The sequence below is a fragment of the Podarcis gaigeae genome (genome assembly GCF_964106915.1).
Source record: "Podarcis gaigeae genome assembly, chromosome: 5".
NCBI classification, from domain to species: Eukaryota; Metazoa; Chordata; class Lepidosauria; order Squamata; family Lacertidae; genus Podarcis; species Podarcis gaigeae.
The window spans coordinates 100,653,723-100,670,081 of record NC_139681.1 but is presented as its reverse complement, the minus strand read 5'-3'; the positions used below and the strand labels follow the sequence as shown (position 1 = coordinate 100,670,081).

Here is a 16,359-nt window from a genome sequence, read left to right as displayed (position 1 = left end):
AAGATTGTGGGCAGAGGACAGTTGCCTTCCCCCGTTCCCCACAAGGGCCGGCAGGATTTGGGGAGGGGTGGAGAGGCAGCGATGCTTCTGGAAGCCACAAGAGGGGAGAACATGGATCTCGTGTTCGAATCCTCATTGCAGATTTCCTCCAGGCATCTGGTTGGCCACGGTGAGAACTGCATACCGCCCTTGATAGGCCCCCATTGGCCTCATCCAGCAGGACTCATCATCTTTCTTCTTCTTCTTCTTCTTTGGCGATCACTCATAGCCGAGTAAGATTGTCTTCCATAAACACGGACCTCCTCTCAGTCTCCTCTTCTCAAAGACTCAGAGAATTGTAGAGTTGGAAGGGACCCCCCAAGGTCCTCTAGTCTAACCCCGTGCAAGGCAGGAATCTCAGCCAAAGCGTGTCAAGACAGATGGCCAGGCTAAACATCTCTGGCCCCCTCAAGGACTCCTCCTAAGACTTGGCTTCCAGACCCTTCACCATCTTTGCCACCCGCTAATCTGGTCCTTGAGACTCTCCCAGTCGCAATGTGTGTTCTCCTCCTTCCTTCCTACAGAAAATGGAGGAGTCCAGCTCGGACGGGAGCAAAGGCAGCGTGCAAGTGAGCCGCACCATTGTCAAGCCAGACAGCAACGCCGCCCAGGTAAGTGCCGCACCTGCCCCTGAGCTTCCCCCGCCCTGGGGGAGCGTCCTGGGGGAGCAAGCATGGCAGGGGGCGGCTGGCATCACAGCATCCGCTCAGTGAAAGAGCTTCTGGGGCAAAGGAGCCTTGTAGCTTCATTTGCGCATCTGCTACCCCGGGCTTCTTTGGGACGGAGGCAAAGGGAAGGTTTTTGCTGGAAGATTCAGGGCAGACGAAAGGAAGTCGGTAGCACATAGTTAAACGATGGCTCTCCCTCCCACAGGAGGCAGTGATGGCTGCCAGAGGATAGGACCGATTTATGGAGGAGGAGGAGGAGAGGGCTAGCGATTCTGCTGTGCCTCCACAATTGGAATCAGTGATGCTGGGAACCACAGAAGGGGAGATTTGCTCTTGTGTTCGAATCCTGATTTCTGGTTTCCCATTGGGGCATCTGGTCGACCACTGTGAGAACAGGATTCTGGGCTCGATGGGCCATTGGCTCTTCCTATGCTCTTCAGAAATACATAAAAGCCAGCAGGGATCTTCTGTTGCCATTCTGACCTGGGAGGCATGGAAGGAGGCAGTTTAGAGACAGGACCAAGCCAGAAGGAACTTTCTGTGGATAGTTTTGGACAAGGAAAAGTCAAACGCACGACTGCAGGGGGAACAGTGGCCCGGCATCAGCTGCTGGCGGTTGTTCTCTTTTAGGGCAGACTGAGAGCCACACACCTTCGCATCCTGGCCCCGCAGTGCTCAGTGAGTTGTCCCAAAGCCCGCAAGGCAGACATGAGACCATCTCTCTCTCCCAAGACTGTGTTCCCAGCCATTGGTGTTCAGAGGCAGGTGATGGTGAGGGCAGGTCCCAGGAGTGGACTGCAACCTTTTAAAATTCAGTATGAAAACAAATTACAGGCAGAAGAAGAGGGTGGGTCCTGGCAAAAAACAGAGAAGGTGTCAGGTGCACCTCTGGGGGGGGGGAGTTCCACATTTGGGGGGCTGCTACAGAGAAGGCCCCCTTCCAGGTTTTCGGCACCCCAAACTTCGGTGGTGGCAGGACTAACCAAGAGGGTCCCCTCTGCCAGTCTTCCCACCCAAAGGGGTCTCTAGGGAAGGAGGTGGTCTCTCGTATTACTTCTGGGTTTCGCCGCTCACGCATGCGCAGATGGACGTCACGCGTATGCGCAGAAGCGTCAAATTGTGACCCGCGCACACACAGATGCACGGAGGCAGGTTGCGTTCGCTTATGGATGCGAAGGGGGCTCTGGAACGGATCCCGTTCGCATCCAGAGGTACCGCTGTACCTCCGTGAATGTGTGCCTTGTCTAGCGTCCATTCCGGCGAATGTCCGTGGCAAACCCAGAAGTACCAAAACTGGTTACTTCTGGGTTTGCCACTCGCACATGCGCAGAAGTGCAGAAGTGCTTTGCCCTGCGTCCGTTTCGGCTATTGTCCGGGGCTCTGGAACAGATCCTGGTCACAAAACAAGGTATGACTGTATGCGGCTGTTTTAAAACGGGGCTTGTGTGAGTTCTAAAGGCAAATATGAGCGCTGCATTTTGAGTCGGTTGATGTTTCCAAGCCATCTTCAAAGGCAGCCCTAGTTAGGGCACATTGCCCTAATCTAATCTGCTCCTTCCTGGACTGGAGAACTCGGGACACACAAGACTTCTGTCTTTTCAGGATTCACTTTCAGTTTGTTGGCCCAAGCCCAGCCCATCGCTGCCTCCAAACACCTCTCTGGCATCTCAGCTCCTTCTCCCAATTCAGATAGGTCAGAGAGACAGCCAAGGACAGGGCTCTAGAGGCAGAAGCAAAACTGCTGATGTACAGTCTGCCCAGCCCTCCTGAGATGCTCTAGAAGGATGCGGTTGTCCATGGGGCTGAATGTCAGGAGCTCAGCCTACACTTGAGTAGGACCCTGGCAGAGACACATGCCCGACTGTCATGTTCCCTCCCTCCTGGTCGATCATTCGGGAGCTTCAAAAGCTTTCTTCTGCCCGAACATCACAGCGACTGATGCCAACAGACACCGGCACACTTAGGGATCTGCAGAGTTTGCGCATTTTGCGTGACAGACCTCAGCAACTCAGCATTTTGGCTAATCTACTTTGCTTACATATAAACACACATGGAGCACTGCAACATGGCTCCCTCTCTCTCTAGCATCAGACAGCAAAGAGAGAAAGAACAAAGGACAATCGTCCCACTTCACGGAACACAGGAACACAAACATCCTGTCTCCGTCACTTCCCACTCTGCGGAGTCAAAACATACACCGTCATGTGATAGACAACAATCCCATGTCTGCGATCATGGAGCAGGAATTCTAACACTGAAAGCCACTGCAAGATCAATAAAAATGCACCCACCCATCTCTCTCCCGACAAATGCCCTCAGCCAGGGCGACCAAGGCAGCCTCAGTGTCCTGGCTGGGCCAGAAGCCTCTAGACTGAACTGGTTCCAAATCTTCAGTCTCCTCCAAGCGCATCTGAAACTCGCCCCCAAAGGGAGATAGTGGCCAATGGGTGAGAATTATCTAATACTTCCGTGTCCAGGGAGAGCTTCTGAAGGAAGGGGCACATCACCATCTCCTTCAAGGCGGGCAAGACTTCTCCTTCCTCCTTGGACCCACCCAGCCATGAGGGGCAAGGGGGGCTGGCACTCGGGCACCCTTCTTGAAGCAGCTTCTCCACATCTTTGGGATGCAGTAATATTTATGGATTTATTGTTTCATTAGTGAAAATTACAGTGTAGAAAAACCTCAAAGCGGTTCATAAAAAAGATAAAGAAATTATCGTCAAAAAAACTGTACAGGAGTACGGTAATGTAAAGTTAAAGCCACAGGAAAGCAGATTAAAACTCATGATGCCAACTTTCTAAGCGTCTGGGTGCAAATCTGAGCGGTTTTGTCCCTAAAGCGCCTGGCAGAGCTTCTACAACCACCAGGGACTCTGGCGGGGTCAGAGCAATGCTCTCTTGGCCAGACGACCCAAACCCGTTGACCGGTCGGAAAAGCTCTGCCGGACGGCCGCTCGGGGAGGCGGAGAAGTCCGCTCCTTGCCGCTGCTGCCGCATGTCCGGGTCTGGCAATGCAGCCTCCCACATGTTGCAGCCATCGACCCTCCTGTTTCGTTGCACGCAGGTCATTAGAGAGCCAAGGCAGCCTACGTTCTTCACAGTGACGGCGGGACCGTTCAAGCGCAGGCCATCCAGGCTACCTCTGATCCTGGAGGTAGTATAGATAGAATCATAGAGCTGTAGGATAGTAGAGTCGGAAGGGGTCTCGGGGGGGTCATCTAGTCCAACCCCCGCAATGCAGGAATCTCAACTCAAGCAGATTCAAAACCTCCAATGAAGGAGAGCCCACTACCTTCCGAGGGAGTCCGTTCCACTGTCAAACGGAGTTTACGGTCAGAACGTTCTTCTGGTGTTTAATCCGATTCTCCTTCCTTGCAATGTGAATCCATTGGTTCGGGTCCTACAGTTTGGACCAGCAGAAAACAAGCTGCCTCCCTCTTCCGCGGGGCTGCCCCTAAGATACTGGAAGATAACTCTCATGTCACCTTGCGGTCTCCTGTTTTCGAGGCAAAACATACCCAGCTCCTTCAAGTGTTCCTCCTAAGTCTTGGTTTCCACACCCTTGATCATCCCGGGCGCCCGCCTCTGCACACCATCCAGCTTGTCAGGTTTCTAGCCCTCATCGCACCTATTAGTTCAGCCCCTACCTAGACGCCTTGGGTGTCGTGGTGCTGAATAGAAGCCACCCGCTTGCGGGGAGACCTCCCACTAAGAGCCTCCTGTTCCCGCCACTCCCAGGCCCCCTTGGAAGGCATCGCAATCCTGCACCAGTTTCCCTTCTCCTCCTCTCTGCTGAGGATGTCTGTCATCACGCAAGAGATGGGGAAGGACGGCTACGACCTCTACATGAAGGGAGCCCCGGAGACGGTGGCCGGCTTTTGCAAAACCAACACCGGTAAGGCCCCGAGATCCATGTCCCTGCAAGGTAAACAAGGTAAAGGTCCTGGACGATTAAGTCCAGTCAAAGGCGACTGTGGGGTTGCGACGCTCATCTCATTTTCAGGCCAAGGGAGCTGGCATTTGTCCACAATAAGTATCCAAACAAACAGCTGGGTCAGCCTTCAGGGGGAGCCGTTTTAAATGTCCATCTCGGAGGGCCTTCTGGCAGTTCACTCCCTGTGAGAAGCAAGGTTGCAGGGAACCAGGCACAGGGCCTTCTCGGTGGTGGCACCCGCCCTGTGGAAGGCCCTCCCATCAGATGCCAAGGAAATAAACAACTACCTGACATTTAGAAGACATCTGAAGGCAGCCCTGTTCAGGGAGGTTTTTAAGGTTGGATGTTTTATTGTGCTTTTAACATTTTGTGGGAGCCGCCCAGAGTGGCTGGGGAAACCCAGCCAGATGGGCGGAGTATAAATAATAAATTATTATTAAATCATTATTATTTTAAACAAGCAGATCCTTGGTTAGCCCCTCTGCTGCTCTTTGACTGGCGCCTCTCTTCTCTCCCCTCCGCCCGGCAGTCCCAAAGAACTTCCACAGGGAGCTGAAGTGCTTCACGTCTCAAGGCTTCCGCGTCATTGCGCTGGCTCACAAGGAGCTCCGTCTGAACAGGGGCGTCAACCTGGACAACTTGGAAAGGTGAGGCTGGCTGAGGTTGGGCCCCCGGGGCTGATGCTGGCCTGACTCCACCAGGCATGGGCTCAATTTATATCGTTCATTATCAAGAGCGGAGTCATCTCCCTTCCGTGTCAGGGGTCATCACCACTTACCTTTCTGCCGTGATTTCCAGGCAGGGTCTGCAATTTAAGGCTCAGGGTCTTCACGCCCCCCCCACCCACCTTGCTTCCTGCTCTGGAGCTTCCCTCACAAAAACCTGCATTTTGAAGGTCAGTTGGCGCAAACGGCAATCTGCAGAAAACACAAATTGACATTTGCACCGACTGGGCTTTATAGAGCCAATTTTTGCAGGGAAAGCTCCAGGGTGTGTGTGTGGGGGGCATCAGCACTCATACACAGAACCTTTAAGCATGGAAAGAGCAGGGACAAAAGGTAAGTGTTATAGGATGTCGAAGGTCTCATATATATAAATCATATGTTCATAAATTTACAAGGCAAACACATACAGAAGTATGTAAACCACATGTCTGAAATAGTACAGGATGTTGGGATACTGCCAGGGAGACAAAGGCCATCATGACCCCACGTCGCCTCTGGACGATCCATCGATCTCCCGTAGAAACGCAGTATCATTCAATTAGCGACACGAGCTCCAGAAATAGCTTGCCACATTCCAGAGCTGATGCACGCTCTATCAGCAGAATTCGCACAGTGAAAGATGCACGCAGGAGAGCATTATTTACAACTTTATTCAGTGTTGGTCAGAACAAAGAGAAAACATGACTGCCTGCTTCAATGTCTCAGGCACAAAGAGAAAACGAAAGCATAGACACAACAGAAACATCCTGTGAACGGGAAATACGCAGACTCTGTGACTCACAAAGCCTGCTCCCTTTTAAGGTGGAACGGAAATATCCTAACACAGGAGAGAAATCCTGAAGCCATTTTGACCCTTCCAAATGGACCTCAAATGTTTCTCTGCAAGGAGGAAGGAAATGGGAAAGCCTACCCACTGCCTCTTTGCTCACAAATCCTGTCTTAAGGGCGTATCTGTGTATGAATAGGGTGAGCCTGTGACCTGGAGTCAGGAATTGAGCAGGGCCGTCTTACCCATAGGCGCTAGGGGTGCGGGGCACCCAGGTGCTGCGATCTCAGGGGCACCAGGCTGAGAGTCCGGGGCCCGAGAGTTGGGTCTGGGGAAGAGCCCATCCGTCAGTTGGAGCTCTGCGGTGGGCTCTTCTGCTGCGGGCGGCTCTGTGCTGCAAGTTTGGGAGCGAGCGAGCCAGCGAGATGCTGAGGCGGTTGGCACTATTTTTCTAATAACGTGGATGAGCCTCACTGGCAGCCAGCGGCATAGTGGGGGACGATTTCATAGAGGACTCTCTGTGGGGCTGGCCACCTCAAGGCCGTGCTCCACAGTAGCCCCCAGGCCTCTCTGGGTCCAGCAGCTCCTCTGGGCCTCTTCAGAAGCCCCTCACTCTCCCCTCTTGCCTCCCAGAGACAAGCTGGAGTCCGGCCTGACCTTCTTGGGTCTCCTGGTCATGGAGAATCGGCTGAAGATGGAGACCCAGGCTGTCCTGGAAGAACTCAGCTCTGCTCGCATCCGCAGCGTCATGGTCACAGGTAGGTAGGTTGTGGTTGTGTGGTTGTGCGTTTGTGAAGGGTTTGCAAGCGGTTCTTCCTCGCTGGGGTTTCCCAAAGGCTTTAACTGGGGGGGGGATCAGGCCTTTATTGATGCAAACATACGTGGGGCTCAGTCTCTCTAAAAATCATAGGCGGGGGTGGAGGCAGGCTGGAACTGCATTGCAGTTGACAGATTTCCCAAGAAACGAAGTGTCAGGGGCTCAGGAGCAGAGGCACAGGGGAGAGAGGAAATGGAGAGTGAAGGGGAAGAATCGGAGGGCAGCGTAGGGGAGTATGACAGTGGCCCGAGAGATTCCATGAGCTTCTCCAGCGAATCAGAAGATTCCCAGAAGGGGGCGCCGATGGCCAGGGCAAGGGGGGTCCCAGGGGGGACGCACCAGAAGCAAGGGGCCAGCGGGGACTCCCAAAGCAGCAGCGAGAGATCAGGGCCAGCTCCCCCACCAGAGCGTAGTGGGGGGGAAGAGTCCCATGCATCAGGGCCAGCGTCTCCTCCAGCAGGGAGAGAAGATGAGTCAGGGCTGACCACGCCTCTGTTGGAGAGTGAGGGAACGGAGGGGAGGTCAGGCCCAGCTAGCCTCCCCCCGAAGGGGGAAGCAGTGACAGGAGCAGTGTAACGGTCAGGAGGAAGGTTGCCGGCTGGGCACGGGCGCCAAGTTCAAATGTACAGGCGCGCGGCACAGCAGAAAACCCGGATTGGGAACCAGGTCCTAAAGCCCGCCGGAGGCAGGGGGAAGACTCAGGGGACAGCCGGACCCAGAGGAGGAAAGAGCAAAGGAAGAGGTGGAGCAGGGCTAGAGTCTTAAACTGGTGTCTGGGGGGAGGAGATTCAGACGGAGCTTCAGCGGTCTAGAGTCCAAGACGTAGAGCTGCGCGCCGCGGCTTTGAAATCGAAACTGAACTTCAATAAAGACTTTTGTATATAACAAGAACTGGCGTTGGTCCTTTGTGAGCTGGGACCTAGGGCAGCTCTGACACGAAGCTTTTCTTTTGTGGTCGTATACTGGCATTTGCAAACCTTTGGCTAAATGCATGCAGCGTTTGAGCTTTTGAGTCCGATTCTCCCAACCGATTAAGCCGTTCTGGATGGTGTCGAATAGAAACAAGATGGTGGTCCAAAAGGGGGGTTGGTTCAAGTGTTTTCGGCCACCTGCAGACTGCCAGTATTTTGTGGGATGCTGGTGTGCACATTTCAAGCGGAGGAAAGGTCTCTCTTGGCCCAGAGCCACAAAGAAACACACTTTTCTTCCCGTTTGGAAAGTGACCGCGAAACCCATTGAAAAATGGGGGCTGAAGGGATGATGAATGGCGAGACGTGTCAACATCCTATCAGAGAATCAGGATGAGAGAAGTCCCAGCGGCCTTTGGGCCTTCAATAGGAGACCTTCAGTTAGTTACTGGCAATGGGAGGGAGAGTGTGCTGGTCCCGAGGGTTAACCGTGTGGTGAGGTCCGAGTCCAGTCCGAGGTCGAGGGTGCGGTATGGAGGCTGTCTGTCAAAGCTGAAGCTGGGTCCAAGGCAGGGAGTCAGGTGAGGTCAGGAACTCTGGCAGGAGAGCAGGACAGGGTGCCGGCAGGAACAGGCTACCACCAACGTTGCTCCTGCAACGGGACTGGGGCTTGCCGGCTTTTATCTGCCCCAAGGCATAGGGCGGCCCCGGTCCACAGGTGACATGCCTCTCCTGGCCTGAGCCTCTGCAGCTCAGGAGAGGTAGGAGAGTTACCGGACCCAGAGGCAACCTCCTCTTCCCCTGACGGGGCTGTGAGTGGAGCACCTGCAGGCAATGGGTCCTCCTTCAACTCAGGAGCCAGAGCAGACTCAGCTGGTGCCTGCACCTGAGGATCCAGCACAGGTGAGGACCCTTCAGGCTCAAGCCCCAGCCCTGGCTCAGCTGGTTCTGGAGGCGGGGACTCCTGTGCAGGCTGGGATCCCTCAGGTTCAGCCTCCGAGTCCAAATCCCAGGCCATCACACCCACAGACTTTCTCCCTTCCCCTCGCTTCCAGGCGACAATCTTCAGACAGCCATCACAGTCGCCAGGACCTGTGGGATGTTCTCCTTTGGCACCAGAGTGATCCTGGTAGAAGCCCGGGAGGCAGAGGGCTCCAACCGGGCATCCGTTACTTGGCAGCTGATAGAGGAGGTGTTCAATTCAGATGAAAACATGGTAAGGCAGGAGCTCCAGAGCTCTTTGCATAGCTTCAATCTGGGTGGAATGGGTGTGCCCCCAAGCTGCTGACCTCGTTTGGCTGAGATGCTTCCAATTGCGCAAATTCTGAAATAAGTCACCGGGGCGTAATTCCTGACTTCCAGACTCCCGACATCTCCATTGACGTCTCTGATGCTAGTGGGAAAGAGAGGGACTTCCACTTCGCCTTGAACGGGGACACCTATCACGTCCTCATGAAACACTTCAGCAGCCTCCTGCCCAAGGTACACTGTGGGGAAGGCGGTGGGTGGTCCCTAGGGCTGGTGGCAGGGAGGGAATGAGGAATGGACCCCCCGTTGAGACCAGGACGCATCCTTAAGGGCGCTTCCTTGGAACCAGCCTGCAATGTGGGACTTTCTTTGGGCGGAAGGGGCCTCCAGGTGTGTGTCTTGTGAAGCAATAAACGTCCTGCGCTTTCAGGGTGGGCTTGTACTGGACCGTCTTGATCTTCTGTCCACGGCGCAAATGTTCTTTGGCGCTCCCAGATTTCTCCCGCGTCATTGACTCCTCTGCATGGCCTCCCTGGACTCCTCTGGGATACTGTTTCATAGAATTGTAGCATTCCGAACAGGAGGGATCCCCTCAGCGCCATCTAGTCCAGCCCTCTGCAGTGCTAAAGAATGCCAGATAGATGGCCATCCTGTGGGAATGTTCAGGGATGCAGGAGAGGATATATTGTTTGATTATAGGCTTTCCAACTTGTGTTAACAAGTTCCACAATTTAGCAGAGTAACATTCCCCCTTTTAAACTCGCAGCGGATGCGTTTGCTCAGCTAAAGCCTCTATAATAACTGTTCTGGTATTTTCCCCTTATTCCCTCATAAAAGATAAGACATGACACAGTCTTCTATAAAAGTATAAAAAGAGTTTACTCACACATCATTCTGTTCACAGTAGGATCCCAGAAGGCAGACTTAGCTTAGAAAAGTAACATACACCTGGAAACTATCTCATAAGGAGACAGTTACAGATAGGTAGCCGTGTTGGTCTGCCATAGTCAAAACAAAAAAAATTCCTTCCAGTAGCACCTTAAAGACCAACTAAGTCAGTTCTTGGTATGAGCTTTCGTGTGCATGCACACTTCTTCAGATCATGCGGCTCAGTGTGGTGCCTTCCATAGTTCCAGTTACAGATAGGTAGCCGTGTTGGTCTGCCATAGTCAAAACAAAAAAAATTCCTTCCAGTAGCACCTTAAAGACCAACTAAGTCAGTTCTTGGTATGAGCTTTCGTGTGCATGCACACAATAATACTACAACCAGACCTAACACGGACACTGGCACCAGAGCCTGCAATAAACCCAGATGCCAACTTTGCTGCCACATACACCCGGACAACACCATTACTGGCCCCAACAACATCACACATACCATCTCGGGACTATTTAATTGCTCATCGTCTAACATTGTGTATGCCATCAAATGCCAACAGTGTCCTTCAGCTCTCTATATTGGACAAACAGGCCAGACCTTACGCCAAAGAATAAACGGACATAAATCGGACATCAGGAATCACAAGACAGAGAAACCAGTAGGAGAACACTTCAATCTCCCAGGACATTCTATACAAGATCTCAAAGTAGCTGTTTTACTACAAAGGAATTTCAGAAATAGACTGGAAAGAGAAGCTGCTGAATTACAACTTATCACCAAACTTAAAACCATGGAGAAACCTGGCCTGAACAAAGACCTTGGATTCTTATCTCATTATACATGACAAAGCCATTTTTCACATTTTCACCCCTTGCTTCCTCCTGTAAGACCTATTGCAGTCGTTAAGAGTCGTCAACAGGCTCATCACAGCCATCTGCCAATCACCCATTCCCACCACCCTTCTGAGTAATACCCCTCCCCACCTTCTCACTATATAGAAGGGTCTGGAAACTTCTGTTTCAGTGTATCTGAAGAAGTGTGCATGCACACGAAAGCTCATACCAAGAACTGACTTAGTTGGTCTTTAAGGTGCTACTGGAAGGAATTTTTTTGTTTTTTCATAAGGAGACAGTTTCTTTGTCCTCTCTTGACTGGAGGCCAAGAGAGCATCTTTGGCTAAGCAGATGTTGCTTCTTCGATGCATATAGTCAAAAAGAGAGAGAGATGGCTGCCCTGCCCTGTGCTTTTGTTGTTACCTGCACAGGTGAAGCCACGCCCACCTCTAGTCACATGCAGAGGCAGTCTGTCCCAGCCCAGAAGGAAACAGGAAGTTGACCTGCTGGCTGGACAAACATTCCTCCCCATGTGTAAACATGTTCACTCTAGGAATGTTGTACTCGATGGCTCTTGTGTTTCACATCCCACAGATCCAACCTCTGTTTAAAAACATTCAGTGAAGGAGACGCCACTAGATGAGGCTTAGGGTCCCTTCACACTCTACAATTCTATAATTCTGTGTTTGTTTGGTGGGGCGTTTTTTTCCTATCCACAGATCCTTCTGAACGCAACAGTGTTTGCCAGGATGTCTCCAGCGCAGAAGTCCAGCCTTGTGGAAGAATTTCAGAAGCTAGAGTAGGTTCCTTCCTTGCCATCGTGATTCTGGGAGCGGAGCTCAGGGGGAGAGGGAGAATGACCTTTTTGCCCTCACAGTAATGTTTAAGATATTCCTTGAATATAATTCATTCTTGATTTACCCTTTGCATCGAATACCCTCATACTCTCCCTGTCATTTTTGCCATTTGCAGATATTCTCATAGTTTAACTTGCCATTCTGATTTTGTAGGTATAGTTTCATTTTTCCAATACGTTGCAATAAAAATTCTGGCTGCGGATGTTGCATACATAAAGAGAGATCTCACTTCTTTTTTGATTTCAGTTGACATTATCCCTAATAAGAAGGCTTCTGGTCGTTTTGTGAATAGGATTTTTAACATCTTTTTTTTAAAAACAAAACAAAACAAAAACCTGAACTTTCAAATGATGTTCCCTCCTGTCTCCTAGCTACTACGTGGGAATGTGTGGCGATGGAGCCAACGACTGCGGGGTAGGTAATTAGATTTGTTTAATAATAATAATAATAATAATAATAATAATAATAATAATAATAAAGCTTGTGACCCACCCGGATCCCTTTCCCCATGGATGTGGCGGGTCCTAAGTGGAAACCAAAAGGCAATTCCTGTTCCTACAATACTTTTGATTCCATCTGAGATTGAAAGGGGGCGATGGCTGATGCTGCTGCTCTTTCAGGCCTTGAAGATGGCTCACGCCGGAATCTCCCTCTCGGAGCAAGAGGCTTCCGTCGCGTCTCCCTTCACCTCCCAAATCCCAAACATCGAGTGTGTGCCGGAACTGATCAGGTGAGTTTTGCCTCCTTCGCTTCCGTGGCTTTGTTCCCGCCAGGCCAAACCTCTCCGGAGGCGCCTTGTGGGACCCTGTCTGGCTTTCCTCCGCTGCCTCCTTCCTCCTGTTGTAATAATAATAATAATAATAATAATAATAATAACGGACCCTACGCAGGAGGAACCCAGAACAATGGTGCGCAAGCCCTTATATAGACTTCTGAAATTGCCCACCCTGTAGCCCAAGACCCCCCCAAAAAACATCATCCATACATCACAGAAGGAAACGGTCTACCACAGAACTCCTGATAATGGTCACTGATTGCTTTACCTGGTCAGCCTGGCCATTCTGTTGTGATGGTCAATATTTTAGTTTCCTGAATCCTGGTCACAGGCTCACCCTATTCATACACAAATACGCCCTTAAGACAGGATTTGTAAGTGAAAAGGCAATGGGATGGCTTTCCCCGCTTGCCTCCTTTACTGCAGAGGAATGCCGTATTTTTCGCTCTATAAGACACACTTTCCCCCTCCTAAAAAGTAAGAGGAAATGTGTGTGCTTCTTATGGAGCGAATGCAGGCTGCGCAGCGATCCCAGAAGCCAGAGGTGCACACCGATCCCTCTTGCTCTTCTGGCTTCAGCGAAAGCAACGCAAGGCCTCTTGAGCGCAGGGGGAGGCACTCCTGCCGCTTCGCTCCGGAGGCTTTGCGTTGCTTTCTTGTTTCCCTCCTCTGAAAACTAGGTGCGTCTTATGGTCAGGTGCGTCTTAGAGAACGAAAAATACGGCATTTGAGGTCATTGGAAGAATCCAAATGGCTTAAGGATTGCTCTCCCATACTATTTCAGACACATGGTTCATATGTTTAGATATGTGTGCATTTATGATTCCCCCCCCCCCTGTATTTGAGACCTTAAAATTCTTATCACGCTTCCTTCTGTCCTGCTGCTGCTGGCACTGCTGCCCTGGCCTCCATGTTGCAGCAGGTACCCACTGGGACTGGCACACTCCTGGCACTTGCCCTGACAAGCCTAGCCGCTTGCCAAGTCTTTCAGGCCCCGAGTTGTCCTTCCGCACTTGAGCTGCCTCTTTCTCTTCCCCAGGGAAGGTCGTGCGGCCCTCGTGGCCTCCTTCTCGGTGATTAAATACCTGACCCTGTACGGGATGGGCCAGTTCATTGGCACTGCTCTGCTGTATTGGGTACGTACATATGTAAACATTGATGGGTGTAGATGTCAGGACCTCGTCCTACACTTGAGTAGGACCCGGCAGAGACACATGCCTGACTGGCATGTTCCCTCCCTCCTGGTCGATCGTTCGGGAGCTTCAAAAGCTTTCTTCAGCCCGAACATCACAGTGACCCATGCCAACAGACACCGGCACACTTAGGGATCCGCAGAGTCTTTGCAGTTCGCGTGACAGACCTCAGTAACTCAGCATATTGGCTAATCTACTTTGCTTACATATAAACACACATGGAGCACTGCAAGATGGCTCCCTCTCTCTCTAGCATCAGACAGCAAAGAGAAAAAGAACAAAGGACAATAGTCCCACTTCACGGAACACAGGAACACAAACATCCTGTCTCCGTCACTTCCCACTCTGCGGAGTCAAAACATACACATGTGATAGACAAAAATCCCATGACTGCAATCACGGAGCAGGAATTCTAACCGTAAATTCAGCCAAAGGCCAAATGGTGGGTGACTGACAGCATGTGCCCCTAAACTGTAGTTCTAACTTGGAGGTAGACAATGGCTTCAGTTGAAGAGAGTCCTTTCTTTCTTTATTTTTATTACCGTAATTAATTAATATACTAATACTATTAATTACATTCCCTCCAAGGAGCTCAAGGTGGTTTCTATCTTCTCCTCCTCACCCGCAGCGAGCTGCATTTCTGAGTGAGGGATTTGAACCCTGGTCTCTCCCCAGGTCACAGCCAGATCCTTGAGCCACAGTGGTCCCCGTCTTTATAAAAAGCCTCCACCTAAAGGAGCAACGTGTTTGTTGCCTGGGATCCTGTAAGGCAGGGAAGTGATTTTGCCGTAATGGAGCGTGGACCTGTGTGCGAATCCAGGCCCAGCAAAACATCTTTGGGTGCCGTTGCAAAGCCCCATAGACTCTCCCACTCGGTCTGAGTTAATTCCATGACAATCTGAAGTTACAATCTGGGTAACAATCTGTCCACAAGCGGCAGGACTGAGAGCCCTCCGTGAACTCATTCTCTCTCTCTCTCTCTCTCTGCCCCACTTTTAGCAAATACAGATCTTTGGGAATATCCAGTACCTCCTTCAAGATGTCGGCATCACCCTAGTCGTTTGCCTAACAAGTAAGCAGATCACTGTGTTATGGGGTCGTGTATTTAGCAGGCGAGTTCCCTTGGGGGTTTGGGGCCGCTGCTACAAGGAAGGTGCACAGTCAGATATGAAATACACCAATTCCCTCTCGAGCTGAAGGGAGCCTGAATTTGACTTACCCCAACCTGAATGAACAAGGGACGTGGGTGGCGCTGTGGGTTAAACCACAGAGCCTAGGACTTGCCGATCAGAAGGTTGGTGGTTCGAATCCCCGCAATGGCGTGAGCTCATGTTGCTCAGTCCCTGCTCCTGCCCACCTAGCAGTTCGAAAGCACGTCAAAGTGCAAGTAGATAAATAGGTACCCCTCCGGCGGGAAGGTAAACGGTGTTTCCGTGCGCTGCTCTGGTTCGCCAGAAGCAGCTTAGTCCTGCTGGCCACATGACCCGGAAGCTGTGCGCCGGCTCCCTCGGCCAATAAAGGGAAGGGCAACCTTTCTAAACTCTTCGCTTTCTCCATGCCGTGTCTTCCTCCCCACAGTGAGCCTGACCCACGCCTACCCCAAGCTGGCCCCCTACCGACCCCCCGGGCGGCTCCTCTCCCCGCCGCTCCTGCTCTCCATCATCCTCAACGTCCTCTTCACCCTCACCGTCCAGGTCTTCGCCTTCCTGTATGTGAAGCAGCAGCCCTGGTACTCTGTCCTGCGCAGCCACAGGTGAGGCCCCCATCCAAAGAGCGCACCTCCCAGGGAGAGGCTTAGAGGTGGGCTGGGGTGGGTGGCCAGGGGGTGCCGTTTCCCTCTTGCTGGTGTCTAAGGGTAGAGGCTCCCCTTATTCCCAGAGGCAGCAGTGGGAGGGTGGGGCTGGAATCTCCCTTGGAGCTCACCCAGGCCACATCTCATGGAGGATACCCCCGATTTTCTCACGGGGAAGTCATACGAGATCCTCTCTCGGTGGAGCCTTCCTTCTGATCTGCTTGTGGGGAGGTTAGATGCCTCATCCTTTTGAGCTGCAAAGTATCTCCTTAAAATAAAGAATTGGGAGGTGGTGCTGGGTGCTGAAGGGGCAACAGGGTTTAGTGAGCAGGAAGAACCTGTGACAGGGGACAGTTCAGACTCTGAGGCTGGAGCAGAGGAGTGGGTTCAAGAGGCTGCTGCAGAATCCAGAGAGGCTGCGATATGTGAGATGTGATCCATGAGAGGCAGTCAAGTACAACATTCATTCTAATGCTAGAAAAGACATGCGAGGGAATGTTTGGTCCAGCCAGTTGAAACTTCCTGTTCCTCCTGGCTGGAGCATCCTTCCTTTTGCATGTGATAGAAGGTGGGAGTGACCTCACCTGCCCAGGTAACAAAAGAACGAGTCACGCAGCACACCTCCCTCTTTTTGACCTCCTTCTTCGTTTGACCAGCTTCTAGCTAGGACTGCTCTGCTAGCTCTCAGCTGGCAGAAGCACTGGGATTATTCCTCCATATGGGGTAGATCCCCATGTACATATTTGTAACTAAGTCTGCCTTCAGGAATCCAACTATGAACTGATGTGACTAAACTTCTTTCATCAACTTTGAATAAGATTGTGGCCTCTTTATTCTTTTAAGAGGGATTCAAGGGAACTTACCAGGAATGTACAATTCAATCTGAGACAGACTGAATTGTATAATAGTGAGAGGCTCCCACGA

At 51.7% G+C, this 16,359-nt stretch overlaps 1 protein-coding gene across 4 annotated transcripts in view; it reads left to right on the top strand.

Moving 5' to 3' along the window:
* The window catches only part of LOC310844740 (putative cation-transporting ATPase 13A5), a 60,000-nt gene that overhangs the window by 39,107 nt on the left and 4,534 nt on the right, over positions 1-16,359 (top strand). For 3 of the 4 annotated variants that reach the window (XM_083739230.1, XM_083739232.1, XM_083739233.1), the window contains 13 exons: positions 564-650; positions 3,772-3,861; positions 4,446-4,602; positions 5,171-5,288; positions 6,766-6,890; positions 8,913-9,073; positions 9,220-9,339; positions 11,538-11,617; positions 12,047-12,089; positions 12,296-12,405; positions 13,490-13,586; positions 14,643-14,715; positions 15,222-15,396. In XM_083739230.1, the coding sequence (XP_083595356.1) occupies positions 564-650; positions 3,772-3,861; positions 4,446-4,602; positions 5,171-5,288; positions 6,766-6,890; positions 8,913-9,073; positions 9,220-9,339; positions 11,538-11,617; positions 12,047-12,089; positions 12,296-12,405; positions 13,490-13,586; positions 14,643-14,715; positions 15,222-15,396 (1,436 nt within the window). The remainder of the gene's footprint in view (positions 1-563; positions 651-3,771; positions 3,862-4,445; positions 4,603-5,170; positions 5,289-6,765; positions 6,891-8,912; positions 9,074-9,219; positions 9,340-11,537; positions 11,618-12,046; positions 12,090-12,295; positions 12,406-13,489; positions 13,587-14,642; positions 14,716-15,221; positions 15,397-16,359) is intronic. The other variant, XM_083739231.1, reaches the window with a different exon arrangement.